This window comes from Anguilla rostrata, chromosome 6, assembly GCF_018555375.3.
Source record: "Anguilla rostrata isolate EN2019 chromosome 6, ASM1855537v3, whole genome shotgun sequence".
NCBI classification, from domain to species: Eukaryota; Metazoa; Chordata; class Actinopteri; order Anguilliformes; family Anguillidae; genus Anguilla; species Anguilla rostrata.
Genome location: NC_057938.1, coordinates 13839604 through 13867275, shown reverse-complemented (window position 1 = coordinate 13867275; position 27672 = coordinate 13839604). Strand labels below are relative to the sequence as shown.

Here is a 27672-nt window from a genome sequence, read left to right as displayed (position 1 = left end):
TATTGAAGCACCCCCCCCCCCCCCTCCAGCTTCCCAGATATCATAACTGCAACCGCTTTACGTACAGTGAGCTCAAATTACCTGCACTACCATCAAACGGGACCACGTTGAAACGCAAAACATATTTGGACACTGGCCTCTGTTGTGAGGATGCAAAAACCCTGCAGGATGTCTGGATGAGGATGCATGGATCTGGATGCATGGATCTGTAATATTTTGCCAAATTAAAGCCTCCTTGATGCCATTGGCCAGTGTGTGCAACCAGCCTTAGAGCTGTTGAAACCCCACAACAGATGCGCCTCTTCGATTTGCACTGGTGCTCACCCTGTTATCTACAGACTGCCTTTGCATCCTCAAAACAGAATCTAATTTATTGATATGTAAACCACTGAAGAACTCTGCTTATATGTCTTTTCTTTCATGTCACATCTGCCTCCCATGTTGAAGTGGTTAAACCGAGCCAAAGAGATAGCACCAGTGCACTTCATAGGGGTTAGAATGGCTTATCCAATGGAAACAGATTTGGCCTAAGCAATTATAAATACCAGATTTTAGTGTGCACAACTGGTGCAGGAATAAAATAGTGGACCCTCAGACACGATGGCACTGGGAATGGAGGTAATTCATAACAGAAATAATTGAAAATGACATCAAAGTACACTAATTTAAAGAGCAGAATTGACAGTTATATTGCCCTCAACCTATTTTATTTTAAATGCATCTCAATATTCCACAGAACAAGCAATTATCTGGAGAATTCCTCAATGCGGGAGTTCATCTTACTTGCCAGAAAACCCAGAACACTGATTTACACAGGAGGAGATAAAATAGAAGCATATAAACTATTTTTACCCCCCCACACACACCAACAGGATTTCTTTCTAAGAGATAACCTTACAAATGTGACGTCATTTGAGCACAGGTATCCACTTGAAACGTTGTGGTGGCAACATTTTCATGTCCTTACAAATCATCCTTAAAAAGTCAATATTTTCTTGAGGAAAATAAAACTTGTACCAAGGACTGTTTTTTCATGCTGGGCATGTCCAACTACAAACAAATCCTGGGTCAAACTTTCAATAAGACCCATTAACTATTTTATTTTATTTTAAAAGGGTCTCTCATCATGCACTTTTAAATCTCAGGTTAAACAATACAATAAATCAAGGTTTCAGACCAGGGTCTTTTTAGAAAATGCTTGTTCCTATGTCATCTTTCTGTGACCTGCAGCCTTCGGCTTATTTAAAGAATCGTTTGATTTTGTTCTGATACATGAACAACTATTATAAATGCCATTTTTCTTTTGATTTTCACATTTTATTCTACAGCAGTTATCTTTAGTATAACTTTTATAATTTTCAGAACATTCAAGCTTTAAAAAAAAAAAAAAAGACACATTTACATTGAAAGCTCATGCTATTTTCAGAAGTGCTAATAAAGAGGTTGATATTGATGGAATACAACCGCCTATGCAATTCAAGGTTTTGTATCAATTTTTTTATTTATTTATTTCTTTTTATTAAAAAAAAAAAAAAAAGAACCGGCCAGACTCCAACTGTAAGGTTCATATCTCTGGTCCTACTTAATTCTGCAACAGATTACCGTTGAGTTCCATCCCTAAATGTGTCAAAGATGAGAAATGAGTAAGCCTCCTCGAATGTTGAGGAAACATATTCAAATGTAAATCTCTTGCGTTTAAAAAAACTTTTTTTAGAGATCTGTACAGAAGTCTGTACTACAGTGACAAACACCCAAAGGGTATTTTACCTCATTCTGACAGATGTATAACATCGATCAAATTTAACCATATGGGTACCATTTTAATAGGTATGTACATTCAACAGGAAGTCAATGCCTGTTACTTTTTAAAAAAAAAATTTTTTAAGTGACATCTTATTATAATTTATTTATTTTCCTTTACTAAACTTCAACTCTTTACTTACATCCACTCCAAATTCTATTGCAAAAGAATTCAATGCAAAAGAATTCAACAGTCAACACTCTTTCTATTGTGAAAAGTTCCACAGGACCTTTACTGAAGAAAGTATCAGTACCTCGGTTGAACATCTGAAGGATGACATCTTCTAAAGCACAGTGCCCCCATCACAGTGTTGAGGCACTGGCTTTCTATTTGGTTCAGAAGGAAGCATGCTGGCCCAACAACACTCCTTCTAGTGACACTTTAATAATCTCAGGAGGTCTCCCATCCAAATACTATCCAAAACCACACCTGCTTAGTTTCGGCAGTTAGCCATAAGGGTACACAGGTGTCAGGCTGCAGGCCATATGGCTGTATGGCTGCTAGTAGTGTTTTCCTTTGCTTATCCATTTAATTCTAGTGTTATTGTATGGGTATTTTTGCTAGAATGCACCTTGAAACCGAAGGTACAAAAGGTGCTGCAGTAAGGCTATGTGACGACTATGGTCACATTAATAACTGATATAAAAAATGGTTAGCATGTTTTTAAAAATGGGTAAACAACAAAACAAAACCTAAAAGCAGAAATAAAAAGAAACGTCTAGAAGCATTTGACAGGGAAGAGAGGAAGAAATTCCACTGAGTGCTCACTGTGTAATGAACCTAATTTTTCCCCGAACTGGCCTTCGGGGCCGTTTTAATATCTGTGGTTCACTGCTGCAGTCCATCTACACTGCAAGAGAGGCTTGCTCGGTCACATTGGCCCAGGGTTTTAGTGATTTATGGATCTAATAAAACCTTATGATGGCAATTACTCCTCTGATGGGTATGTATCTTAGATGAACACACAATGGCTTTAATTCACCATTTAGGCCAAAGTGTGCTGATATGAAGTGGATTTGGTTCTGTAATATTGGAATATGCAACTGAAGTAGAATTCGACAACATTGTTCCTAAATCGCAGCACCTCAAAACCTGTACTTGACACTATGGCGTGTGTCTTTGGTAAAACGAGCGAAAACAGAGGGTCTTAGCCTATGCATTTCAAAAAAACAAAAACAAAGTTTACTTTATTTTTGGAAACAGGAGATGTGTTGTGTCTAGGACAAGATAGTTTTGTCTAATTCCACATCTAGCTGAGCTGACTGCTTGCTTGCTTGTAGGAGTAGTATGAAAGATGGAAATACCCTTTAATGGCAGTCATCAGGAATAAATAAATGATATTGAGCAATAATTTTATACATAATCGACCAGTACCTTCTGAACTACTACGCTGTCGCATCACATTAATAATGCTTAACATTTAAAAAAAAATATGTATAACATTTCATTCAATGCTTCCCAAAATAAAATCCAAACCAAATCCAAGAACAATTTCCTAAGGTTCCTCCCATTAGCAGTCTGTTTTCAAGAAACATTTCTGACAGAATGTGACCGCTTACTACAATTTCAGACATCCACAGTAAGTTTGGCCCCCTGTGGAATCTTTCTTTTCCTGCGCCAACTGCATGTGGAGTTTACGACTCCTACGCAAGGACTGCACAACTCATCCAACGGACAGCAGAGTGAAAATAAGTGGTGGCTTTCACCATCAGCACCAGAGGACAGTGGTACATATTTTAAGCAGCTGCGACATTAACATTTACTGTCACCGAATAACCTTATGTGATTAGAATAGGAAAAATATTCAAGATAAGATGAACTAGACTGCAAACCATTATTTAATTCCACAGTGTGCAGCGAGCTGTTCTGCGTTTGAGCCAAGGAGCAGTGCTTCTCTGAAAAATTAACCAAGGAGTTGCCTTCCATAAACAGGAAAATGACCGAGTGCAATCTATGCCAGTTTGCCAGAATGGGTAGAATACTCACACACAATTAAAAATGACTGCACAACCTAATATATGCACCAATTAGCCGACATCATATGATCAGATTTTTGAACATGACAAATAACTAATCTTACTCAATATACAGATAAACACATGACTAGATACTCAACTGGGCTATCTTTCAAGATTCCACTCCCATAGCTATATACCTTGATATATTGAACAGAATCCAATAATCCCAGTTTCAATTACATACTCGTTTTATATGCATACTCTGCTCAACTGCATAGCACCTCAATATTCCAAAGAACATGCAATTACCTGGAGAAATCTTAAATCCAGGAGTTCATCTTTGTTGGCAGCAAACCCAAAACACTGATTTACACAGGAGGGAATAAAATGCAAGCACAGAAGTGATGTCATTTGAGCATAGGTATCCACTTGCAACTTTATAGTGCCAACATTTTCATGTCCTAACACATAATCTTCAAAAAGTCTGTATTTTCTTGAGGGAAATAAAACTTGTACCACAGACTGCTCTTGCATGCTAGACATATCCAACTTGAGACAAATCCTGAGTCAAACTTTTAATAATTGTCTTTTTAGCCCCAGGGGGCCTTACAATTATTTTCAGTAACTACCCAATCATATTCATTATAGTACCGTGGCAGTATCAGTTGCATGGGGAGGATGGTGGAGGGACTATAGCCTACACATTTCTGAACAAATATTAAATTTGCCAGAATACTTGACACACCCCTAATGTGTACACATTCTAAAACTACATTACCAATATATTTATCATCCGTCTCCCCTTACAGGACTGGACTTCATATGTAGTCTAGACTAAAATAACCATAACAAATTAGGTTAATTTAGATTTATTGCCATTTAAACCAAGGTCCTAGATAGGTTCTTCCCTTTATCTCTCTCCAACACAAATGTAGGACAAATCACATTTTTTGCATTTTCCTCTTCATTAAGAGAAAATTATTTATGTTAAGGGACAGTTGGCAACACTACACAATTCATACTAAAGTTACTGATAACACACAGTTAGCCTATGGACATCAATGTAGAATAACGGAACCACTCCTTATAAGGAAAATGACGTACTGTTGCCCCCTTACTGTCGGGCCCCCGCAACTATTTCCTTCTAGGTGGAAAAACGGCTTCCACTGAAGTCATATGAAACCCGAACCCACCGCACATATGCATTTGATATAGATATCAAACAGATAAGACACGCAGCTTCGAAATGCAGACATATAGGATATGCATTTGACGTATATCGCTCTTGGAGATTGGAGCTGTTGTTGTTGTTAGAGCTTGTGTACTGAAGTAATGTATCCAATGCCTGTCTGAAACACCATGTTTCATTTCGCTTACGCGTGGGAGGACAAAGAGAGAGAAACGACCCGCTTCCAGAGGGTGACTCATACTGGGCTTCAGCCGAGTCGTCCTGGCACCAACTGCAGTGTCTGACAAAGAATTGGGAGTGCTACATGTCACTGCCACAAGTGCAACCAGGGAAGTCTTCCAGGAAACCTTTTTGTTTATTTGATATCACTTGCTGTACTTTCAGATCCCTGTGGTCTCCTAATTGGAGTCAGAGGCTAGTAAGCAAATTAGTATTCATTTATTATATATTTTTATTTTTTATTTTTGGAGGGGGGCGGGGGTGTGAAATAATAACTTTCGATGCTACTACTTCACAATCAAAAATTCACTGTCTGCTTATATCCTCAAGAGCCTTGATATCAAGAGACTCAAGAGTTTATATCTTCAAGAGTTTTTATCAAAATCTGGATGCCAATCTGTGAGACAAATTTGCATTTTGGCTATGATCTACTCCAGCCTTGGGCCTACTCTAACACTAAAAGCAAGCACATTCCTGAGACACAACAAAGCAGTTACCGTTCTTTTGTGCAGTGAATTCCACCCATTAATATTACGAAAAATGAAAGGTTAAACTTTATCCTGGTTTTCTGGAAATAATATGCATTATATTAAACGCACATGTGCAGACACGGGCACACACGATTTCCATTTACTTTCAGCAGGGTGAAAAGGCCTTGCTTAAGGGTGTGTTGCAACTTGTGTACTGTTCATTAATGTCTCTGCAGACCGCACGCTGTGGAGGTAGTTGGGGGGTCGATGATGCCAGCAGGTATTGCAGGCAATTGCAACCCTGTGCCACCGCACCTTTGTCCTAATCACTGAATAATTTGCCCTTCTCCAATCACGATTGCAATCTCTTCCCGGCTCTCAATAGCTTCAAGCACCCTAATGATTAAAGTGCATGGCTCACGAGATACCCAGTGCAGGGAATGCTGGGATACACACACCATCAGACATTGAAAACGTTGATGTTCATTTCAAAAACAAGTTCATTTAAAATAGAAACTCAAATCAATATGATATATATTTTTAACTGCGACTGTCAAATGCCAAGGATCTTTGGTTTCTGCATAAACTGTGCAAGAGAAGAGTTTTGAAGGAGCCAGAGCGTATCAGCTAATTGTATACTTTAAATGCAAAAAGCTCCCACCAAGGGTTTGAGGGACTGTGCGTCATTGGGATTTATGTCAGCTCAAGAAGGGAACCAATGCATCAGACTGCAAACAATCAGGGAAGATTGTGGGATACGGTTTCCTCTGATGTCCCGCTTGCACCATTTTACAGCATGCGGTCAAACGCGGACTGCTACAGTCATCAGTCAGGCGTGTTTGGTTTGGTTTCCCTTAAAGTAACGTAATCTCTCAGGCAAGGTACAAGTGCACCTGGATTTAAGCTAACAACAACACTTTGTTTATAGATGGGCCGACCAATTATATTTGTGCTCATTTTAAGCATTGATGCGTTCTGAATTTTCAGGACACTTTTGGGAATTCCCTCATGAGTTCATAAAGGTAGAATGTGTTCAAAACAAATAACCCCTGCTGTCTTTTGATAGGAAAAGGCGTAGAATTTCAGATTTTTCTGTCGTTTAAAAACATTTTCTAACAGGAAATATTGCCATCTATTTCCCTATTTTCCTCATTGTTTTACCACTGAAAAGTGTTTCTTTGTTTACAGCTATACCAGAACAAACAAATTACTTACTTCAGATCCTGCAAAAGGTCTTTTGCATTTAGCATGGTGATTAACGACGTTGTGGCGGCGGGTATGATGACAATGGGCGTTCGAGAACCTTTGTAAATGAGAGAGACAGAGAGAGAGAGAGGTTGCCTATCTGTGTATTTCTGCATTCAATTCCAGTGCCAGTGTTGAATCCAACTCAATGACCTGAATGACAAGGCTTTAAAAAATGGATCAATATATGCTCTTTGAAGACCTGGCTAAACAGGGTTATTTGAGCCCAGATCTGATTTTAGAAACGGGCTGTTCCTTGGAAATTAATAAATGCGGCCCTGATAGCAAACAAATTTAAAGACTAAAATCCAGTACACACTCAGTACTAAAATTAATGTACATGGAAGGGGGGATTTAATGGAGGATGTGTCAATGTCTTCAACTACTGCCATATTTTGAGGTGGAGAAAAGGATTTGTTCCTGGCACGTAATGCTATGTGTTATAAATTGAAATCTTGCGTGATATCCCGCTCATTCATTGTTAAAGGGATTGTTCACCTTCCAGATTTAAAAAAAATTTGAAATAATGCATAATATGGTAATGATACCGTGCAAGCTGATTTTGAGTTACTTCAAGTGTATTTTTACTTGACACGAAGCAGGTGCAATAGCTACCATGCCAGCCATTGTACAGCATACAGGTATTCAGAAACTTCAATAAAGATCTAAATTATCCATTGTTTCATAAGGGATTTTTTTTACCGCTCAACTGAAGTAGAACTTAGGTCCCAGGAAGTTATTCTACCCTTTTCACTTCCTAAAATCACATATACAGTGAGAAATTTATTTCCCCTCCTCAGATTGGCTACAGTAGCCCTTCAGATCTACGAGCTCTATCCTCATTAAAAGCTGACCTTGTTCAACGTGGAGCTGTGCTAAGCCGCTAAAGCTTATGGCTCCCATTTCCCCCCACAAAAGACAATTAAAAGCAATTCCCTACACCGCAAAAGCTAAATACAGCGAACAAACATGCACTAATGATGGAGCGGTATGTTCGTTTGTTTGCCAATCAGCACTGTGTGGCACAGTTCCACTTTAACCCTCTCATTCCCTTCCATATATGAACACATGAAAGTTGCCGGGGGTGGGGTGTAATTTCAAGTCGATTTTCAACTGCTTTCTTGTAAATGTCTGTCCAGGAATGATAAAATGTATTTTTTTTTAATTTTACACACAATGGTTTCCGTAAGCGAGCAGCAAATAAAATCTTTCCTTTCGTACGTACCTTTCTTTTGGTTTGGTGGTGGTCTGGCTTGAGAAACTGAGGGGGAGACGAACACAAAAAAAAAAAAAAACACAGGAACATTTCAAAAAGAGAACAACAAGCAGAAAGCATGGCATGTGCATTCAGTGTAAGGACTATTTTTTTCGTCCAAGGAGAATCAATTGTCATGCATTTTGTCTTGTGTAACACAACAGGCTGGAGCCTCAAACAAAAGGCACTGAGAGACAGAGGATGGCTGTAATGCACCGTAACGGCAGAAGGCTTCTTACATCACAGGGACATGTTTTGCTTTGGCACAAGACTTACCAAACCTACGGTCTTAAATTGTGTATGTGAAAAACAGACATGCTCTTAATCTACTGTCCTCTGCAGAAATGTGTGCTTGTGTTCATGCAAACGTGTGTGTGTGTCTGGAAGTAGGAGCTTCATCTCTCCATCTGCCAGGCAGAGATTTATGTAAGCGTTCTCCAGATTAATATTGATGTGACAAGATGAGGATGCCACGCTCAACTGTGCGCCCACCACCCCCCTCCCCAGCTCCCCCCCCCCCACCAAAATAAAATAAATAAATAAATAAATAAATACAATAAAATACACTGTGTCTCCTTAACATCAGCTATTTCAAAATCCCAACAAGAAAAAACACTTCACAGAGAAGCCTTTCATTTTTCCGTTGGTCTCGCCCAGAGTTGATGCAGGCTGTAAAAATTTCAAAATCTGATGGTACTGAAATAGCCTGCCTGAATAATGCAGAAAGTGGTGACTGGTAAGAGGAGAGAGAATAAAATAAAAAATAAAAAAGCTTAAAGGTAACATCAGATCTCCGAACCGACAGAAGAAGAGCAAACCGTCCAAATCCCCGGCCTGCTAATGTGTTGGTCACGAGTGTTAACCTTTTTCTTGAACGCATACTATGCTGACAGATGCATTTAGCTGGACTTGCAAATTGCGTGGTGGCCACTATTTCTAATGGAAACATAAAGCCGGTCATTTTTCTGAATGAGGAACTGGTGTTTTTCATGTCACTGCTGTGGGAGTAAACAGGAAGCTTATTCAAAATGATGCACTCAACCCTAGAGCAGAATTCCTCCTCTGCTTTGAGCAGTTTCCATCAACATTTCTCTTCATTTTTAACATTTTTCAGTCTGTCCAGAATCCCCCCCCCCACCCACCCTTTTATGACTAGAGGAATGTATAAAACTACAAGTGTGGGATTTACCTCGAAACACAAAAGTATTTTAAAAGCAGAAGCAAGCCTTTTTTCTGTAAACACCTTTTCTTCATCTCCTATCTTGTATTAGCTTTCTTCTTCATTTTTCTGCCAGTTCACAACGTGCAACGCATAATCGCCATTTTCTCATCGCTGAAATGGCTTAGTCAATTTGGGAGAGTGCATACTCGGGATTAATATTTTTTCCAGAAAATAAAACCTTTTTCTCTCTGGGGAATCGATGCATTGTTGGGAAACTAGGCTTGTTTTTAAGGCAATAGCTACCAGTAAACATGTTCTGGTCATACTTCTATAAGCAGAACTAAATTAAACTAGGAAAAATTTGGGAAAAAAAAACCTATGGGTTCCCAAACAGACAGCTTGAGTATATTTGGTGTCATTGTTAAGGCGAAAGAGCACACTTTCTGTTATTAATGAATATTAGAAATTTAACTTTGGATGCAGCTGGAACTTCGCTAGCTGATCTGCCTGCTGCAAGAACAGTCTTCTGGAATTGATGATTAGCTATTCTTTATTGTAGTAACAAACCAAAATTTGTTGAACCAAGTAACCTGCCGTTTTTTAACTCGTTAAAATAAGCCGAGACAGAGGCAATGTTCTGTTAACGTTCAGAGACGTATGGTTGTGCAAGGCAAAGCTATACAATTTAAAATATAGTAATACAGACAACGATATTACTAAATACGCTATTAGCTTAAAAAAAACTTTTGAAAGAGGCCTGTGCAAAAATTAAAATATAACAAAAAACTTTGGCTTGAAAAAGACAGTGGTCAACCATGAATAAGATGGATATCTCCTTAATTAAATCAAAATAGACACTGGTCTATAACAACTCAGGGGACTTCTCTTTTCCTTTGAAGGTGTGCGTTCAAGAAGCAGAGTGCCTCAGTGGACTCTGCATTCAAGCAATTTCTGATTTTGGATCGAATTGTCTGCAGACAGAAAACACTCTCTCTGCCTTCATGAATGTAGCCTGGATCGTGACAAGCACGTCAAGCAGTTTTTGCAGATGTTTTAACAAAATTTAAATGCATATATTCTGCAAAATAACAGCACTGGTGTAACCTAATGAAAAAATAAATACCTTCCCAGGTTACATTTCTTAGGAAACAGGAAATAGTCTGGGCAGGAATTCCCGGAAACGTCTTTCCCAGTGGTATACCCTAGTGTATACCATATAATGTATAATGTGCTCCCAAGCGCTTTCAAAAGAAAATGGGAGGGGAAAGAAAATTTCAAGGACACCCAAAGCCTGATTTAATGTGACAAAAGACCGACACAGCGAATGCAACGCAGTCGGCTCTGACAGCGGCGCCTGAGGGTCTCTCCCGACAGCTGTGGGCCGATTCAAGGCTGTTTTTAATCACAGTACAAACACAGCTGTTTAATGCGGGCGTGTCAAGAGTTCTGGTGCAGATCCGGTCCTCTGCACTACACAGCAGGGGCTCGACATCATCCCTCCCATTTATATGTTCTATTGACCTTTTGCTTCTCCGCGCTAGAAACGGAGAAGGCGATTCATAGCCCGCCACAAAGACGGCGAGTCCGATTGACAGGGCCGACCGCGGCTCCCGGACTTCACGTTGGTTTCCATCGCAGAGATAACGACGGGACGGGAGAAGGGGCCGGCGTTTGAAACTGACGGCCAGCGACGCGCGATATCTGGCGGCGCCGCGCCGCGAGAGGAGCTGACATTCGGTCCCGCCCCCGCGCGGGCGGTTCAGCTTCAGAGCCGAGGAGGACAGAAAGGATATGACAGCAAAGCAACGCGAGCGGGGAACGAGGGCCTCTCGCGGGGCGCGGATTTACATGTTTACGGTGAGTGAAATTGTCAAAGGGGCGCAGGAAATAGAGGTGTTGTTGTAGCGAGGTGCTAATGGGGGCTGTCATAAATGCTGTGGGGCCTGGTTAGGAGCAGGGCTGGGCTGAAGCAAGGATGCTGGCAGGGATTTGGAATTAAAAGGAGCGCACAAAGGGGCGGGGTTGAGTTCGAGTGGGCCAGGGATGGGGGCGGGGTTCAGACGGGGCAGAGCTGGGTGGAGGGATTGGGGAATAAGCGGGGCAAACTAACCTGGTCGTGGTACAGGCTGCATCGCTGGCGTCTGGGCCTTCCTGGCAGAGGCTCCTTCCTGAAAAAAAGAAAGAGAAAACTAACATCACATGTCCATTTTGCCTTCAGCTAAAAGCAAACAGACCAAAAAAAAAAAGCAAGCTACAGAGATTTAAAAACAAAACCAATCCTGTAGAAACCCTGACAAAAACAGCGTGCTACACTTTTGTTTTTGCTGGAAAGACTCCGTTATCCCACTCGCATAGCTCGCATTCCCCACACCCACAGATCATCCATTTCCACAGCTGGGTATTTAAGTCCCAGTCGAACTGCCCTGCTCAAAGACACAAGCGGCATTGTCCCCCCAAAAAAACTGGAAACTGGAATACCACTTTGCAGAAGTTCATTTCCTGCCCCCAGCCACACATGAGCAGCAACTATAAAGTACATCCACATTTTAGAAATGTGAAGGAAAAAAACATTTTTTACCTTGCAATTATTTGCTTGACACCTGCCTTAAAATTAAGATCAGCCAACGATTATTGCTGCCATTTCAGACGCTGAACCACAGCCGTAAAATGTATTTCAGAACAATGAAAGCATAGCACTCAATATAAGCCTATGTTCATCGTAGAATGATGGATCCATGATAGAGATACTGAATCATTGACAGATGGCAAGCTGACTGCCGCAAAGAGCCCATTTAATACAAAACAATACCGCACTTCTGAAGCAGACGCTACATGAATGCTAACTACATATTCTTCATGGTCCTTTTAAATTCTTGCAACATAACCATGGCCCGGCTGATAAAGGCTACAAAATCCTACAACTGGGAAAGAGTTTTACAATATTTGGAGAGATTTAGAAACATGATACACTCATAATTCAGTTCTTTCTTACAGAACATTCACCGACTACCCTGCAAGCCTGTTTTTAGCTTGTTTATCACAAAAGCTGCAATGCAATATGCCACCCCCTCTCTGAGACTGGGGCTTGCAATCCTTTATGCTAGATCAGCCTAGACCTTATAATTGTTCACGTATAAAAGACACACAGAGTACCGGTCATTAAACTTGACCTTCACACAACGCATTGTTTCCATTTGCATGGTTCCGAGCCGTCCGCCCACAAATGAGGAAACTTCTAGAAAAATACATATGGGAGGTACAACTCGTCAGTAAGCAATTTCCTCTAAACGGTGACCCTTTGCCGAAGGGTCTCAAGAATTCCGTAGCGCGACGGGGGCAACGTTGAAGGAAGGCAATTTTCCCCACAAACACTGAGGCCACGGCCTTTAACGCTTTGAGCAGAAGTCAAACACTCCGCCTCTTCCAGATTTCCTCGCACATCCCACTTCACGACTGCCGTCAGCAGACCACAGGTGTGCCAGAATGCAAAAGCAGCCTGGGTCCGTTTCCCTTAGCGGGGACAGTCGATCGATACCATTTTCCCCTGCCCGAGTCAGAATCGGCCATTGACCCCCGAGTGACCGCCAGGTCCCCACACTCCTGCCGGGCAGCACTGCGACTGAAGCGCACACACTGGATGCACCGGTGCTGACTGGAGGACCTCTCGCACATGACCGATAGCCTGCGGGTGCCTGTCACGAACCTGGGACGAACCATGAGGAAAGCTGGCAGGGTTAAACCACCTTACTGTTGGCGAGGCGAAGCCAACTGTCCTACCTGCTCCCAGCCAGCTAGTGGCACAGCTGAGGTTTGAACCTATGCCGAAAACTGACCGAGAAGCCTGGAAGCCCATTATTTATTCATTTTATTTTTTTACATTACCAAAATAAAACAAAGACAGGGAGACAAAATAACCGAGAAGCACCTCTGAATGCATGTACGCAATGATGACGGAAATAAAATGGCCTGAACTTTCAGGCGCATGAGTTCAATGATTTTATGATTAAGCTGTTTATGTCTATGATTCATATTAAAGAGCAGCAATCGCATCAAATGGAGACGTCAGCACCAGCTTATAACTAACAAGCTTGTTCCACTGACATTCAAAAAGGAAAAACGGACTAAAAAAAAAAAGCTACCCTAGCTATGTCTGGGAGATTTTTGTGGGCTTTTTCCAGCGTTCTAAATCTCGGTTTGCAATTACTCTCAGCTAAGTGAAAGCCAGAGCAAGAGGACAGGAGCAATCACAGGCAGGGCATAATGACCATGGTGAGATCCGTGCTGTTTAAGCTCAGAGCTTATTACAAGCCCAGTGCCATTAAAGCGCACAATACCCCCAAAATAGGTGATGTGGACATTTTTTTTTAATTCAAAGCAGCGTTCATTCATAAACCACTCAGCCACCGTGACTGACCTCATGGAACCCGAACGTGCAAACATAATGGAATAACTGATCACTTCCTCTCAGGAGAACTGCAGTGTCGGATTCATTTCCCCGGAGTGTGTTTCTACCCGTTCAACCTCTGCACTGCCGGACTTAAGGAGTGCAACTTCGCTCCTCTGGGGTCTGCCAGCGATCAATAGTAAAAGGTCCCAAGTGTCGAACTCTGACTTGCATGGCCACTCGCATCATGAGCACGGCCTTCTGGGGGTGATGCTACACAATGTCCTCTAGCTTGACAGCCCCACTAAACAAAAGCTCATAAAGGGACACAATTACAGAGGAGTTCAAGCTGGTAACATTCCAAAAAAAAAAAAAAAAAGGTCAAGTCACACATAACACATGAAACACACCGCTGAAATGAAATTACAGGACTAGTCCTTACTACAAAAAACTACTGTGTGAGATTTTAAGTTCACTGCAATCAGCAAATTCAGTGAATTTCCATCACTGACGAAATGTAGAAATTGTACAAATTGAGGGCTTTCCTCTTGTGGAAAACCTAAAAAAAATCATGCTGACGATACTGTCTGAGTCAACTGAAAGCATCTCTGGTGCTTTCCTCAGCTCTGTGTACAGCTCAAAGTACAAAATCTGCCCACGCTCTGATAAAGGCTTGGTTGTGCCACATCAAATCCACAGCAGAATAAAGAAACACAAACTATTCCAAACAAAGGGAATGAGGTGCAAATTTGTCTGCCGTGAGAAGGCCTTATTTGCGGAGGACGATGTTTGTTAACACAGATGGTGTGTTAATGGGGTTTCGCGTAAGCTCTGCAGAAAGGGAGACAGTACGGGACTAAATAAAGCCGTCATCGTTGAGAGAATCGTTTGTTTATTTTTCAGGACAGCAGTGTACAATTTGCAGTACAAATACAAAATTACTTTTACAAGGTTAAACAATAATAAAAATTTCACAGTACATGAGAATATAAATGGGACTAGGAAACAATATACTCTTACAGGATATTTTTGTCACAAATTAATTATTTTAGCCCTTAGCCTAAAAAGATAAGACAGTGTGCTGAGAGGATGGGATTAATTCGAAATGAAACTCCACACTTGGCTACAACTCCCACAAAATGGCAATGGTGAAATTAAAATAATTTTTTGCCATTTCTACATTGTCAAAATTCCAAATCCAATTCCTGTCGATAATACAATTATGAAAAATAATGAAATTGTTTGTAAATCAGGGGTGTAAGGAATCACTGCAAAAGCCAAGCACTACATTTAACAAAAGGAAAAGGAAAAATTACATTTCAGAACGAGGTTCATTTTCATGATATAAATTATAAATGACATCACTGGTCACAATACTACACACAGGATAATGGGAAGTGAAGTACAGATAGTAGAATTTTAAGTCTGTTGCATAGTCCATCCACTTCCAATCAGTCTCTACGCAAAACTATTAGTGTTTTGCTATTGAATGTACTGCACAACAATATTATAGCAGCAGCAAAACTCATAGCCGCACAGATGACTATAGTAATTTTACTAGTTGGGGATGGGGCAAAATAACAAACACGAGTAGAATACATGCTGGCTAGGTCATTGTGAAAGTAAGGTACAGTAATTTGGCATATGGAATAGTTTGTGGATTTATTCTGCCTGATTTAATGATGTACCAAGAATACCATGTTTTGGGTTACCCAGCTAACCTGCTTTAAAAAACAAATGTTTGGAATGCTTCCAGAAAACACCAGTCTTATCGTAGCGCTGTAGAATTGAATTGTCAAAGTAGATAGATAACACTAAAAGCGCTTAAGTTATTATTTTCTAAATTTATAACCTCTTTTTTTAATATAAATTCTGTAATGGATCTGTTTATTCATAAGAGCACAAACAACACTGGATTTTAAAATAATTTATTTGTTGTGAGGACGCAAACATAGTCTGCCACCCAGCCTGGATTAAAAGAGCCAGATGTACTGCTACACTTCTGTAGATCTGCGAATTCCATTCCGAAGCATCTGTCCGACCAATTTTATCTCCATGTTGCCACAAGCTATCATTTTCATTCAAGCATGAATCTGCCATTTGTGGCAATTATGAATATCGCTGAATTAAAAGCCCAGCCATAACAATAACCGGACTCCAGTTCCGACATATGCAGGTTTTTGTTCCAACCAATTATTTTGCCTCGATTTTTTCAACAGCTGTATGCAACAGTTCTGGCTCCCTCCTCCCGTACTGGACCTTTTTTTTTTTTTTTTTTTTACCAGATTACGCATGCTTGTAAATTTAACAAAAATGTCATAAGAGCGAAAGCATTTGGTCAGTGAAGTACTTATATAATAATGATTAACAGAAGTTGGCATACAATACTCAGATGGACCAGCCCCTTGATATGAGGCCCTGGTTTCTGAGTCTTCCATAGTTGTAAATGGTTGTGCAACTCTGCATCGGCTGAAAAATGTAGTGTTTGTTTTGTGTGTTGGACAAAAGGGTAAAAGCCAGTGAGGTAACTAGAGAAAAGATCATGAAGTCATCAAAACTGATATGTCACTCCATTTGGCAAAGGTGTGACCAATGATATGTGGGTCAGATGTGTTGGCAGATGTGGGCAGACGTGCAGAAAACCTTTTTTAAGAGGACCTTTGTGAAACAGAAAGAGTGGGAAATTTCAGAAATTCAGCTTTTCATTCTTTGTGAGAGCATCTTAATTAAAATGGCCTTAATGTAGTAGTAAGTGATAGGCCGTAAGCATCAGACAGCAAAATAAACACTGTTTTTTGGAAGCGTACATTTTTCAGGAAGGAGAGACAGTAATGTTTGACTTCAATTTCCCCTCTAGCCTAGATATGTTGTAAACAGTTTTTGGCCGCTAAAATTCTGAGAGGGATTTTTTTCATTTATTTTTTTAAACTTGGGGCTGTATGTATATAACCAAGAAATAAAAATATGAGATATGAATAAATGCTCTAACTGTAAGTCTTAACTTGACACAAATTTAAGGGACTTCACAAGGTCTCTGAAGGATTAATGGTCACAAATGCTCCCTATTCAAGTTAGAAAAGATCCCTAAAATGGGTTCCTCTATACTAGTGATTCCAAATGTTTTCACGCCCAAGGAAACCCTGTAAATAATTTCAATTTCCACAGCACTCAAAATGACATATGCAGTTTGCAACACTTAATACACATGTTTCTATGTGATAAAAAAAAGAAACTGCTCACAGTCACTGCTCATTTGTGGATAGCACAACGGCCTCATCCATGGGAGATCAGGGTTACCCTTTGTTTCACCAAGTTAATTAATTTTTTTTATGCACTAATGCTTCAAACTGGTTGGCATAAATACAACCAACCTATACTGAAGAACAATCCAATCAACATGACTCCAAAAGAAGGGGCAAGGGGCAAGCAATATGTTGCTGTTTTTATTTTAAAATCTTTCTTCATTGATCATACTTTATGTGGTGAAATTTACGAAACCATCAGATGCCGCTAGTCTGGATAAAACTTAACACGTCGTTTCTGAGGATTTCACCAAAGGTACTATATTTACATCCAGATGGGAGATCAGTCTGCACGGACCAAGGCTGAACAAGAGAGGTCATGAACTTAACTTATGCTGCATTATGAATTGAAATCAGTTGAGCTACAACTGCTCCATTATGAATCAAAATCAGTTTTTTAAATTCACAGTACAATCTGTTAGTATTGCCTAAAGGCTGTCCACTGGCATGAAACTGACTTTAAATTTAACCTTCTAAAATTGTTAGAAATTACAATATTTGAAAATCATTTGCATATGAATATTGTCTGGCACAATATGCAACATAATATGCACTGACACTCTCTCTAATCTGTTTTTGGCCTAAGCATCATCATCCACAAGGGTGTAGTATAAAAGAAAAGGACATTGACATATTCTTCTAAATATAGTTAGTGTTTATTAGTTATGCAGTAGTAGGTCTTCACTGTATTCAGTGCTGTTCACACTATAGGGCAATAATTTCAACTATTGAAACTGACCAACAGATTCATCAAATGAACCCAGCAAATAAAGCTCAGTAAAGTTTCACTATGGCTCAGCTTTTATTATGTACAATACAAGTTGGCAAAAGTGTATTTAAACAATGTAAAATACATATTATAAATGATAAAATAGAAAAAAGAGCGCCACATGGATACACAGCCAGAAAAAAAGGTGCTCTTTGGTGGGGTTGAAAAACATGAATTAAAAAGCAAAACAGGAGCCAAGGCACTCTGCCTGTATGAAGTTAAAATGCCTTAATTACATTGGCTGGTACAAAACATGAACAATCAAATACTCCAACGCGTTTCAGAGTATTTCATTGTTTCTATTTTAAACCTGCCAGTGTAATTAAGGCATTTTAACTTCACATGGGCAGAGTGCCTTGGTTCCTGTTTTGCTTTTGTGATTCAGCCCAAAATGATAATTTTCAATGTGGATAAAGTCACAGCGAGCCACCTTATAGGCCCAGGGACCAATGGACAATAGGCTAATAGAAGCATAGAATTATTCTGGTGGCAGTGGGTATTAACAGGGAGAATCCACGTTCATTTTTTTAACAGAAACATATATAAAACATATTCAAAGGGCCAAAATTCCTGCACTACAGATTTCTCATGGGATCACTGGCTAAATTCTGAAGTTATGTTACCCACGGCACGTACACACTGAAAACAGCTGCATTCACGAACGTGAAGACGCTTGAAACGCAAACTCGCATTCATGCAAATTAGAAAATGCGGGACCTAATACAAAGATCGGAATTCTCAAATTCTCCAGTTTGAAAAAAAAAAATCAGTTACGATATTCAAGCACATTTAGAATGTATTTATTTTTTGACAGTTCTACGAGGCACCCCTGGAGGGATCTCACGGCACCCACTTTGTAAACCGCTGCTCTATGCTACGCTAAGAGAGAAAATGAGAAAGGCCGTCTGGGTAGTGTAGAGGTATAAGCACTCGCCTACCAGCGCAGAGACCTGGGTTCAATCCCTGGCAGCAGTACTTCCGGCTTGGTCAGACGTTCCTACAAACAGTGTTCGCGGGTGGGAAGCCGGTGAGGGTATGAGTCCTGATCGTTGCATTAGTGACTCCTACTGGTTGGTTGGGGCACCTGTTCAGCAGGGAGGGGATCTGGGGGAGATGCTCTCCCAGTGAAACTCCACGCTGTCAGGTGAAAAGAAGTGGCTGGCGACTCCATGTGGCTGGCATGTGGTAGTCTACACCCTGTCCAGACCGACAGAGGATAGCGCATCGACCAGGACTGTGATACACATGGGGAATTGGTATAACGACTAAATTTGGGAGAAAATGGGAGAAAAATGGCAACAAAAAAAAAGAGAAAGAGAGGAAATGAGATCAGCTGAAGGCGGCCTCACAGGAACCCCCAGATGACCTCCTTGACCCCGTGTGTCGGAGGCTTTTACTGCCCCACACTTTGTAACTGCACTTGCAGGTGCTGGCTGCTGGATTGTCAAACTTACGGCCTCATTAAACCCCGAGTCTGAGAGGGGGGGGAGGGAGTGAGAGAGACCGATAGTGAGAGAGAGACAGAGAGAGGCAGTCCAGCAGAAGCTGAGTTAAGACAAACAAATCCACGGGAAAAAAACTAATCTTCCTTTTAAGTGTGTGTGTGTGTGTGTGTGTGTGCGCGCATCTTGATGTATTCACAAAAGCATGCCAATGAAAGTGGAACAAGGCATTGCGCTTAATTGGAGCCCTGCAATATTAATCTAAAAGGGCTGCTCTGCAGACTCTGTCCTGACACCCAAGGCTCCATCTCTTACTCAATACCTGGTATTAGCGCCTTCTGACAAATGCGCCCTCCCCGGCTCGGTAGCAGGACTAATGGTCTCCAAAGGACTTCAGTCAAAGAGAGGTCCGCCATCAATTATTCAGCCCCTCGCGTTTCCCAGCCGCGGCCATGCCGCCCCGTGGTGCTTACGGCGCGCCCCTGCCGCAAACCACCGGGCGCAAAATTTTAAACCAAAAAAAAAAAAAACTCAAAAACTGCCGTGGGTGTGGCGGGACCGCTCGGCGGTGAGATAAAGTGAGCCGCGCCGCCGCCCTTCAGAGTGAACCGAGAACGCCCAGAACCGCCGGGGGCGACGGCGAGTGTGTACAAACACAGAGTGCGACCGCGCGGTAACACCCTTAACCCAGTACATTAGGGCACGTGCTCTCCGAGCCTCGAGTGCAATAAAATAAAGTGCACGAGGGGGAAAAAAAACACAAAAACATTTTCAGCCTGGTCCTGAGAACCGCGGCGCTTAACCGCTTGTGGTCGGGAGATGCGCTGCGGTTCATTCAGAGAGGCTGAAGGAAGCAGAAGGAAGAAGACGGGAGGAGAAAAAAAAGCAAAAAAACGCTTGACAGCCTGGAAGGCTTCCAGAAGCCGTGAGCCTGAAGATAAGGCTTAATGAGAACACGCGTGTGGTACAGGGGAGCGGGAAGCCCCGCACCCAGCAGAGAGAGAGAGAGAGAGAGAGAGAGCAGAGTTAAATCCTTTATTTGGGGGAGGGGAGGAAATGAAAATGAATGGGTCACGTGAGGAGCTCTATTAAGACGGCGGTGACGCGGGAGCGCTCTGTCACTGTATCTCCGCCGCTCGAGCGCTGCGTTTCCACGGCCGCCTCTCCGGAGCCCCTCTCTCTCGCCCGCCCGCCGATCGGGGGTTGTTTTTCGCGCGGCTGGCCGCGAGCGCAGTTTTTTTTCTTTTTTCTTCCTCCCCCCTTCTGTCTTTCCTCTCGGTCTCTCTCTCTGTGTCCGCCTCTGCTGGCTCGCACGCTCGCTAGCCGCCCTGCCTAGCAACATGAAGGAGCGCGGCGGGCTCCTCGGCCGCCGATCGCCTCAGCCAGCGCCGCCGGCCCCCGGCCGCCGCGTCCTCCCGCCCCCGTCGGCCTGAGACGGGGAGCCGCGGCTCGGCGGGGCCGGGGCATGGGAGCTCCCCCGCGGGAGGGAGACAGCTGCACCGCCGCTCGACCGTGACGGAGAAAACCAGAACAAACACAAAAAAAAGCAGGAGGAGAGTGGGGGAGGAAAGAAAAAAAAAAACACAAAAGACATTCTTTCTCTCCCGTCAACGAATTCCGGGCTGCATCCACTCCGAGGAGGAGAGCGAGAATAATACAGAGGGGGAGCCGCGCGGACGGAGGGATAAAGCAGGAGGAGGAGGAGGAGGAGAGTACAGACGCGCTGCAGGCTGCGGGGACTCGCGGAGCGGGAAGGATGGCGCTCGAGTGAACCGCACGGATTGGAAACAAAGTGTAACGGGAGAACGCTCGCGACCCTGCGAGGGGGTCGCAGCGGGGCGGGGAGGGGAGGAGGGGGAGAGCGGACCGAGCCGTTCGCGATATTTTTTTTGGGAGCGGGGCGTGATGGAGTGCCGAGCGTTTGCTCGTACGGAGGCTGGCGGCGTCCGTCCAGAGGGGCTGCCGCAGGAAGAGGTACGTATCCTCAACCCCCTCCCCCTTTTCCCTCTTACGGGTCTCTGTAGTTAAAAAAAACATACGGCACGCCGTCTCTTTAAGAACTGTTAAAAAGTCCGCGATGCAGGCCGGCAGGAGTGCAGGCTCCGGACAGAGGGCACTTCGGGTCTGCCCGCCCTCTCACCCTCGATGCCACCGAGACGCTGGTCTCCGGAGCGTGGCGTACCGAGCGGGCTCACTCACACGGTTCAGAAAGATCGGGTCTGAACCAGAACATAACTGCAGACGCTGCCTTTGTAAGGCCAGCTGCACCTATTCTGCAGACTACAGAAGGCACCTGGCTTCATGATGTGAATTTTTTTTGCAGGCACGTCAGAGTACGGTGACCTTTAAGTAGTTTTGGATGAAAGATTCAGCAAAATTAATGTCATTTAACAGTGCAATAAAAAGTCACAATAATAACAACAACACGTACAGAGCGGATGATAACAACAACTATTATTAACACAATAAGGATAACAGCAATTATTCTTAAGAACTACATCTGTGTTATCGACATAGTGACAACCACGCTGCGACTTTTTATCTGACTGAAAGTGCGTTGCCGTGACGAGCGGTATGGATATGAGCTGAAGGGGCCAGAGAGTGAGCACAGCGGCCGGTTTGCACTCGCGCTCCCCTGCCTCCTCAAGTCCTCTGCACGCGCAGGCGAACAGAGAAGCCTGAAAGTTTGCGCATATTTAGAGGCTGCGTAGGACCGCACACCGTGCTGATGCCCGTACCGCACGCCGCCACCACAGCACATTCCGTTTCGTCGATTAGACGTATGAAATCTGAAAAGCATATTCATATACACAAATAAAACCCAAAGATATGATGCGAGCTGATATTTCTCTCTCAAAAAGAAAAAGCTGCAGAGAAGAGTCTCCAACGCAGCACGGGAGTCTTATCTTGTTCCAAAATAAACAGCATTGTCCTATTATTCATAACTCTGATATATATGCAAACACACAGGGTTGAATACAAGCACGAGACAAATTAAGTGTCTAACCCAGATCATAAGCTCTTCTGTTTGCTGGCAAATCTTACAAAATCAATATCTGATAATGATCACGACTTCACAGTTATACCGGGGTGGGGGGAGGGGGTTGGGGGGAGGTAGTAGTAAGAAATAAATTTGCTCCTGACAGCAGACCCTCGGTTGTGCTGGAGAATAATTAGCATGCAGCAGACAGGCTTGTCAATACAGCCAGCTTGCGAGGGAAGCCGCCGTGAGGAAAGGATATAAATGCAAAGTTATACAGACGGTGACAGGACGCCATCAACACCGGGGGCTTTAGGAGCGGCCCAGACCGGTGCTCTAATGGCTGCGAAGATGCCTGAGTCAGCGGTTAGAGTCATATAATACCTATTGGATTTCAGAAAGCCTTCGACCATGCCAAAGGCAGTAACTTAGGAACGCTGGTCCGCCGCGCTTGTGCGAACGCACAATTATTCCATGCGTAAGCTTATAAGGGGGCAGTAAATTAATTACATTCACATTTGCATCTTTACGCGAGATAAGGCGGCTCACTCTTTAAGCTGACTCCAATGAACTGCAGGTGCCTGATAACATAACCAGTGGGCAATGCAAATTCTAGAAGCAATGCATCAGCACACTTTTGACAGATTTCAACTGCACGCATGATGCACGATACATTACATTACATTACAGGCATTTAGCAGACGCTCTTATCCAGAGCGACTTACACAACTTTTTTTTTTTTTTACATAGCACTTTACATTGTATCCATTTATACAGCTGGATATATACTGAAGCAATGCAGGTTAAGTACCTTGCTCAAGGGTACAACGGCAGTGTCCTTACCCGGGAATCGAACCTGCGACCTTTCGGTTACAAGCGCAGTTCCTTACCCACTGTGCCACACTCCGTCCTACAGGAAACGATACTCTAGTTTGGAGTTATCCTGCAACCTTGATACGGCTTATCAAAACAGGCTTCAGTCGCCCTCCAAACGTTTATCCTGCGCTAATGTTTATCCTGCACTTCATGTCGCCTGTTAATATTCTCCCGTTTGTTTGCGGACGTCAAGCCGTCTGGCTCGATTGACAAACGAGCTCGCGCGCACCTCCCATTGACCGGGCGCCTGTCACAGATGACCTTTTCGGAGAGGAGCCAAAGAGCCGTTCCCCTGATTTATAACCAATGAGGGAAGGCCTTTCCTCCCGGTGTGGCATTTCACGTACAGGCACAATTGGGCCGATGACAACTCGGGAGGCTAATGGTTTAAACCGGGCTGACCGCGGCCGAAAAACCCGCTGGCAGGCTATTATTAACCAATCTGTACAGCCTCGCTGTCTGCCAGCAACCAATCAGAAGACAAAAAAAAGAAAAAAATCAAGTCACCACACAGACTACTTGCTAGTAACCACGGAACGTGTGACATCACAGCAGTTCTGCTGTTGAGCTGTGCGAATCCCCCCCCCCCCTTCACTCTGCCTTCAAGTGTGAATGACATTATGTGCCTTGAGGCACTGGTTTCCCACAAAGGTCTTCGTTTTAGAACATGCCGCAGAAAATGTTCACGTAGCGTTCCATACACAAGTCTGTATGTCACCGGCTAATAAAACGGAATACAAAGCGAGAGAGGAATACATGCAAATGCACTCTGTAAATATGAGTAAGAACAAGAGATCTTTATTAGGGGGACGTTCACTCGGGGGGGACAGGAGGGAGGGACGGCTCGTACATCAAGCTGGCACAGATCTGCCACCGCCGCCGAGGAAGTGCCTACCTCTCCTCTCCGGGGCTCACCGCGGCGGCGCAAACGCGCTCCGCCGAAAAGGTTAGCCGGCCGTGATTCACCCGTGACTAACGGTCACGTCCCCCCAGGAGAGAGATCCCGGGAACGAGAGCGGACGTCGCGTTCGCTCCGGCTCCCGGCGAAAACGAGACCGCGCGCTGTCTCTCCGTGCCGTGTGTGCGGGGGAGAGGGGGGCGGAGGCAAGCCAACAAACGGCCGTGTAACACTTCTGAGCCAAACTGGCACAAAAAGAAATGTAGCACGCTAGGCCGTGCGGCGCTACAGTACACTAGCGAGAGCGCCGTCGTGAAGAGAACCGCACTGTGGGTAGTCTCCCTCGCCCACGCCCCGCGGTGCGTGCTGGACCGCGTGGTTGAGGGCGGTCGGTGAGTGATGGTCGCTGTCGCTCGCGCTGGCCCAGCGCTCAGCGGTTCCTGGCCGCTCGTGCCCGTGGCGTTCTCTCCCTTCGTGTGGGAGTGCGACGGGCGTCTGAACTGAGAGCAGCAGACTGAGCCTAAAGCACAATGCCATGTTGTGTGCCCGCTTCAGGGAGGAGGGGATGGGGGGGGCGGACGGGGGAGGGGGATTCCTACTGCCAAGAACGAGGCTCTCACGCTGTACTCAACTCAAGTTATTAACTAAAGGCTCAAGTCGGATCAGTCCGAGACTGTTCGCGTATCCCAAACATTGATCCGTTGTCATGAGAAGCTTAGTTTAAAAAAAAAAATATTAAAGGTTGTACTGAAATTGTAATCGAACAAATTGCAACTGAATTGACCTATAACCGAGGACACAAGCTGTACTGGAAAATGATGTCAACATTCCCGCACAGTTCCTAATCTCTGGACTGAGAATGCCTTCATTGTCGTTGTTCTTTCTGTTGTTGATCTCTTTCTCCCCCTCTCTCTAGATGGCGAAGACAGAAGCCTGAAGAATCGACCTCTTTCTCCCAGCACGCCGAAGCAGAAAAACCCTGAGAAGTCATTCCAAGTGGCTCCTGTGGAAAATGTGTCATCCCCCCGATAGCTTCACCGTGGGCCTCGAACGAGTCAAAGCTGTCAACTCCGATAAGGGTCTGGTCGCTAACCGTACATGTCTGATTTGATTGGATGTGACCAGCGCGCTTGCCCAGCAACATGCAGTGGAGGCGGCGGCACTGCTGCCCCATCAAGATGCCCTGGAACGTCAAGCGCTCGCTCTTCCGCACGCACGCCCTGGGCCTCGTCTCCCTGGTCTCCCTGGCCGGGGTCTTCCTCTTCGTCTGCCGCCAGGACTGGCTGCCCGGCAGGAGGGACAATCCCGTGGCGTACACCGTGCGGGGCTTCCGCTCCCCGAGGGCCGAGGCCAACCACAGCTCTCCCAGAGGCCCGTGGAGAGAGGCCCTCCCCGTGGCCCCCAAGCCTGGGGCTAACCTGAGCTCCAACCAGGCGGAGGTGTCCGCGCAGGGGGTGACTGGGCTGGAGAACTCCCTGAGTGCCAACAGCAGCTTGTACCGGGAGAAAGGGGCGGTAGGGCAGCCGCTCGCCCGCCCGTACCGCTACATCGTCAACCAGCCGGACGTCTGCCGGGATGTCAGGCCCTTCCTGGTGCTGCTGATCGCCGCCGAGCCCGGGCAGGCCGAGGCCCGCAAGGCCATCCGGCAGACCTGGGGGAACCACAGTCTGATCCCCGGCCTGGGCCTGGTGCGGATCTTCCTGCTGGGCCTGGGGAGGCCCGGGGACGCCCGCCTGCAGCGCTCCATAGAGGAGGAGGGCCGGCGCCACCGCGACATCGTCCAGCAGGAGTACATGGACACCTACTACAACCTGACCATCAAGACGCTCATGGGCATGAACTGGGTGGCCACGCACTGCCCGCACGCCACCTACGTCATGAAGACCGACAGCGACATGTTCGTCAACACCGAGTACCTGGTCCAGAAGCTGCTCAAGCCGGGCGTCCCGCCCCGGCGCAACTACTTCACCGGCTACCTGATGAGGGGCTACGCGCCCAACCGCAACAAGGACAGCAAGTGGTACATGTCGCCCGAGCTCTACCCCAGCGAGAGGTACCCCGTCTTCTGCTCTGGGACGGGGTACGTGTTCTCGGCCGACCTGGCCGAGAAGATCTACGGGGTCTCCCTGGGCATCCGCCGCCTCCACCTGGAGGACGTCTACGTGGGCATCTGCCTGGCCAAGCTGCGCATCGACCCCGCGCCCCCGCCCAACGAGTTCATCTTCAACCACTGGCGGGTCTCCTACTCCAGCTGCAAGTACAGCCACCTGATCACCTCCCACCAGTTCCAGCCCGGCGAGCTGGTCAAGTACTGGAACCACTTGCAGAGCAACAAGCACAACGCCTGCGTCAACGCGGCCAAAGAGAAGGGGGGGAGATACCGCCAGAGGAAGCTGCACTGGGGGAGGGGCCAGTGATGCGCATGAACTGTGGGACGCCTCGCCGCGGATGACAAAAAAAAAAAGGGACCACTGGCGCATTGGCTCTGAGCCGATGTAGTCTCGATTAAAATTATTTTTTCAGTTTAAGAGAGATGTTATGTATTGTAGACCTGTAACAAATGTTTGGATGGTATTTAATAAGGGAGAACCATGGTTAAATGAAAAAAAATAATGTCTATGTGCAATACTGAGCATGCACAAAAAAAACAAAAAAAGAACTAAATATGCCGATTCAGGTGCCAATTAAAGTATCAGAAACATAAAGAGATAATCGACTCATTTTCAAATCCCGGGTAATGAACTGCACCATCTGAATCCTGGTTCCAATATCCAGAGCTGGTAAATGCAATAAGGGGGAGCTACTTCAGAATACCATCTAAACACCATCAAAAAGCACAACGAAAAGAACCGAGGGACATCTTGGAAAAACAATAATAATCCACATGGTATTGATTTCTGAGAAATGGTTTCCTTCGCGAGAGACCAATTGATTCGTAAGGAGAACGCGGGTTATAGCACTGTAGCCAGTTCATCATTCTGTGAAAGTCTGAGATTGATTGAAAACTACCTCAGGCCCACGGTTGTACAATCTACAATCAACATCAAGAGTGATGTTAAAAAGAAAAAAAAAGTTGAAAAACCAGCAATGGTTCAGTGGTTTCAGGTGGTATTCTCGAGGCATGGGAAGGGTAAAGTGTGAATTGCAATGAAGAGTTTCAGTGCTACAAGTAAAGCAAGCACAGTAACAGAATGTGAAATGGCTTGGGCTCATTCCCATCACTGATACACCTCTGTACATTTCACAGAATGTTACAAGGAAAAATAACACACACACGCACGCTCGCACACACGTGCATGAACACGTGCGCACGTACACACGCGCACACACACATGCACATGCACGCACACGCATGCACACATTTCTGAACAGTACTGTGGAACAGAACTAGGCCTTAAGGAAATGAGCACTAACATTATCTTAGCATTGTCTCACAATAAATAAGGTGAAATGACACTGCAGTCAGTGAGGTCAAAAGAGCAAGACATCGGTGAACTGAACTTTTGTCCTCCAGCCTAAACAATAGCACTGCTGACTGAATTCCACATTCATGGGTCATTCTTACATGGCTTACAACAAAATACAGTGACCTTCCTGTATAGCAAATGTCTGCCTTCTCACCAGGGGTTCAAAAACTTTCCAAGGGCCAGATCTGGTTAAAGAGGAAATACATTTTTTTTGACACCAATTCTAAGGGTACAGTATGCATTTTAATTTGCAAC

General features: G+C 44.4%; 2 protein-coding genes across 2 annotated transcripts in view; one reads left to right on the top strand and one right to left on the bottom strand.

The window, feature by feature from the left end:
• The window catches only part of cdc73 (cell division cycle 73, Paf1/RNA polymerase II complex component, homolog (S. cerevisiae)), a 64889-nt gene that overhangs the window by 12598 nt on the left and 24619 nt on the right, over positions 1-27672 (bottom strand). Inside the window, exons 11-13 of the mRNA XM_064338521.1 lie at positions 11410-11467; positions 8108-8143; positions 6853-6940 (exon numbers count right to left, since the gene is read on the bottom strand). Of these exons, the coding sequence (XP_064194591.1) occupies positions 6853-6940; positions 8108-8143; positions 11410-11467 (182 nt within the window). The remainder of the gene's footprint in view (positions 1-6852; positions 6941-8107; positions 8144-11409; positions 11468-27672) is intronic.
• LOC135256596 (beta-1,3-galactosyltransferase 2-like) lies at positions 20227-26662 on the top strand. Its single transcript, XM_064338522.1, has 2 exons — positions 20227-21170; positions 24867-26662. Exon 2 carries the CDS (start codon positions 25093-25095, stop codon positions 26365-26367), a length of 1275 nt encoding a protein of 424 aa, XP_064194592.1. The 5' UTR covers positions 20227-21170; positions 24867-25092; the 3' UTR covers positions 26368-26662.

Bases quoted from the DNA above. Each gene is read 5' to 3' on its own strand.
- LOC135256596 (XM_064338522.1), top strand. From the start codon at position 25,093: ATGCAGTGGAGGCGGCGGCACTGCTGCCCCATCAAGATGCCCTGGAAC.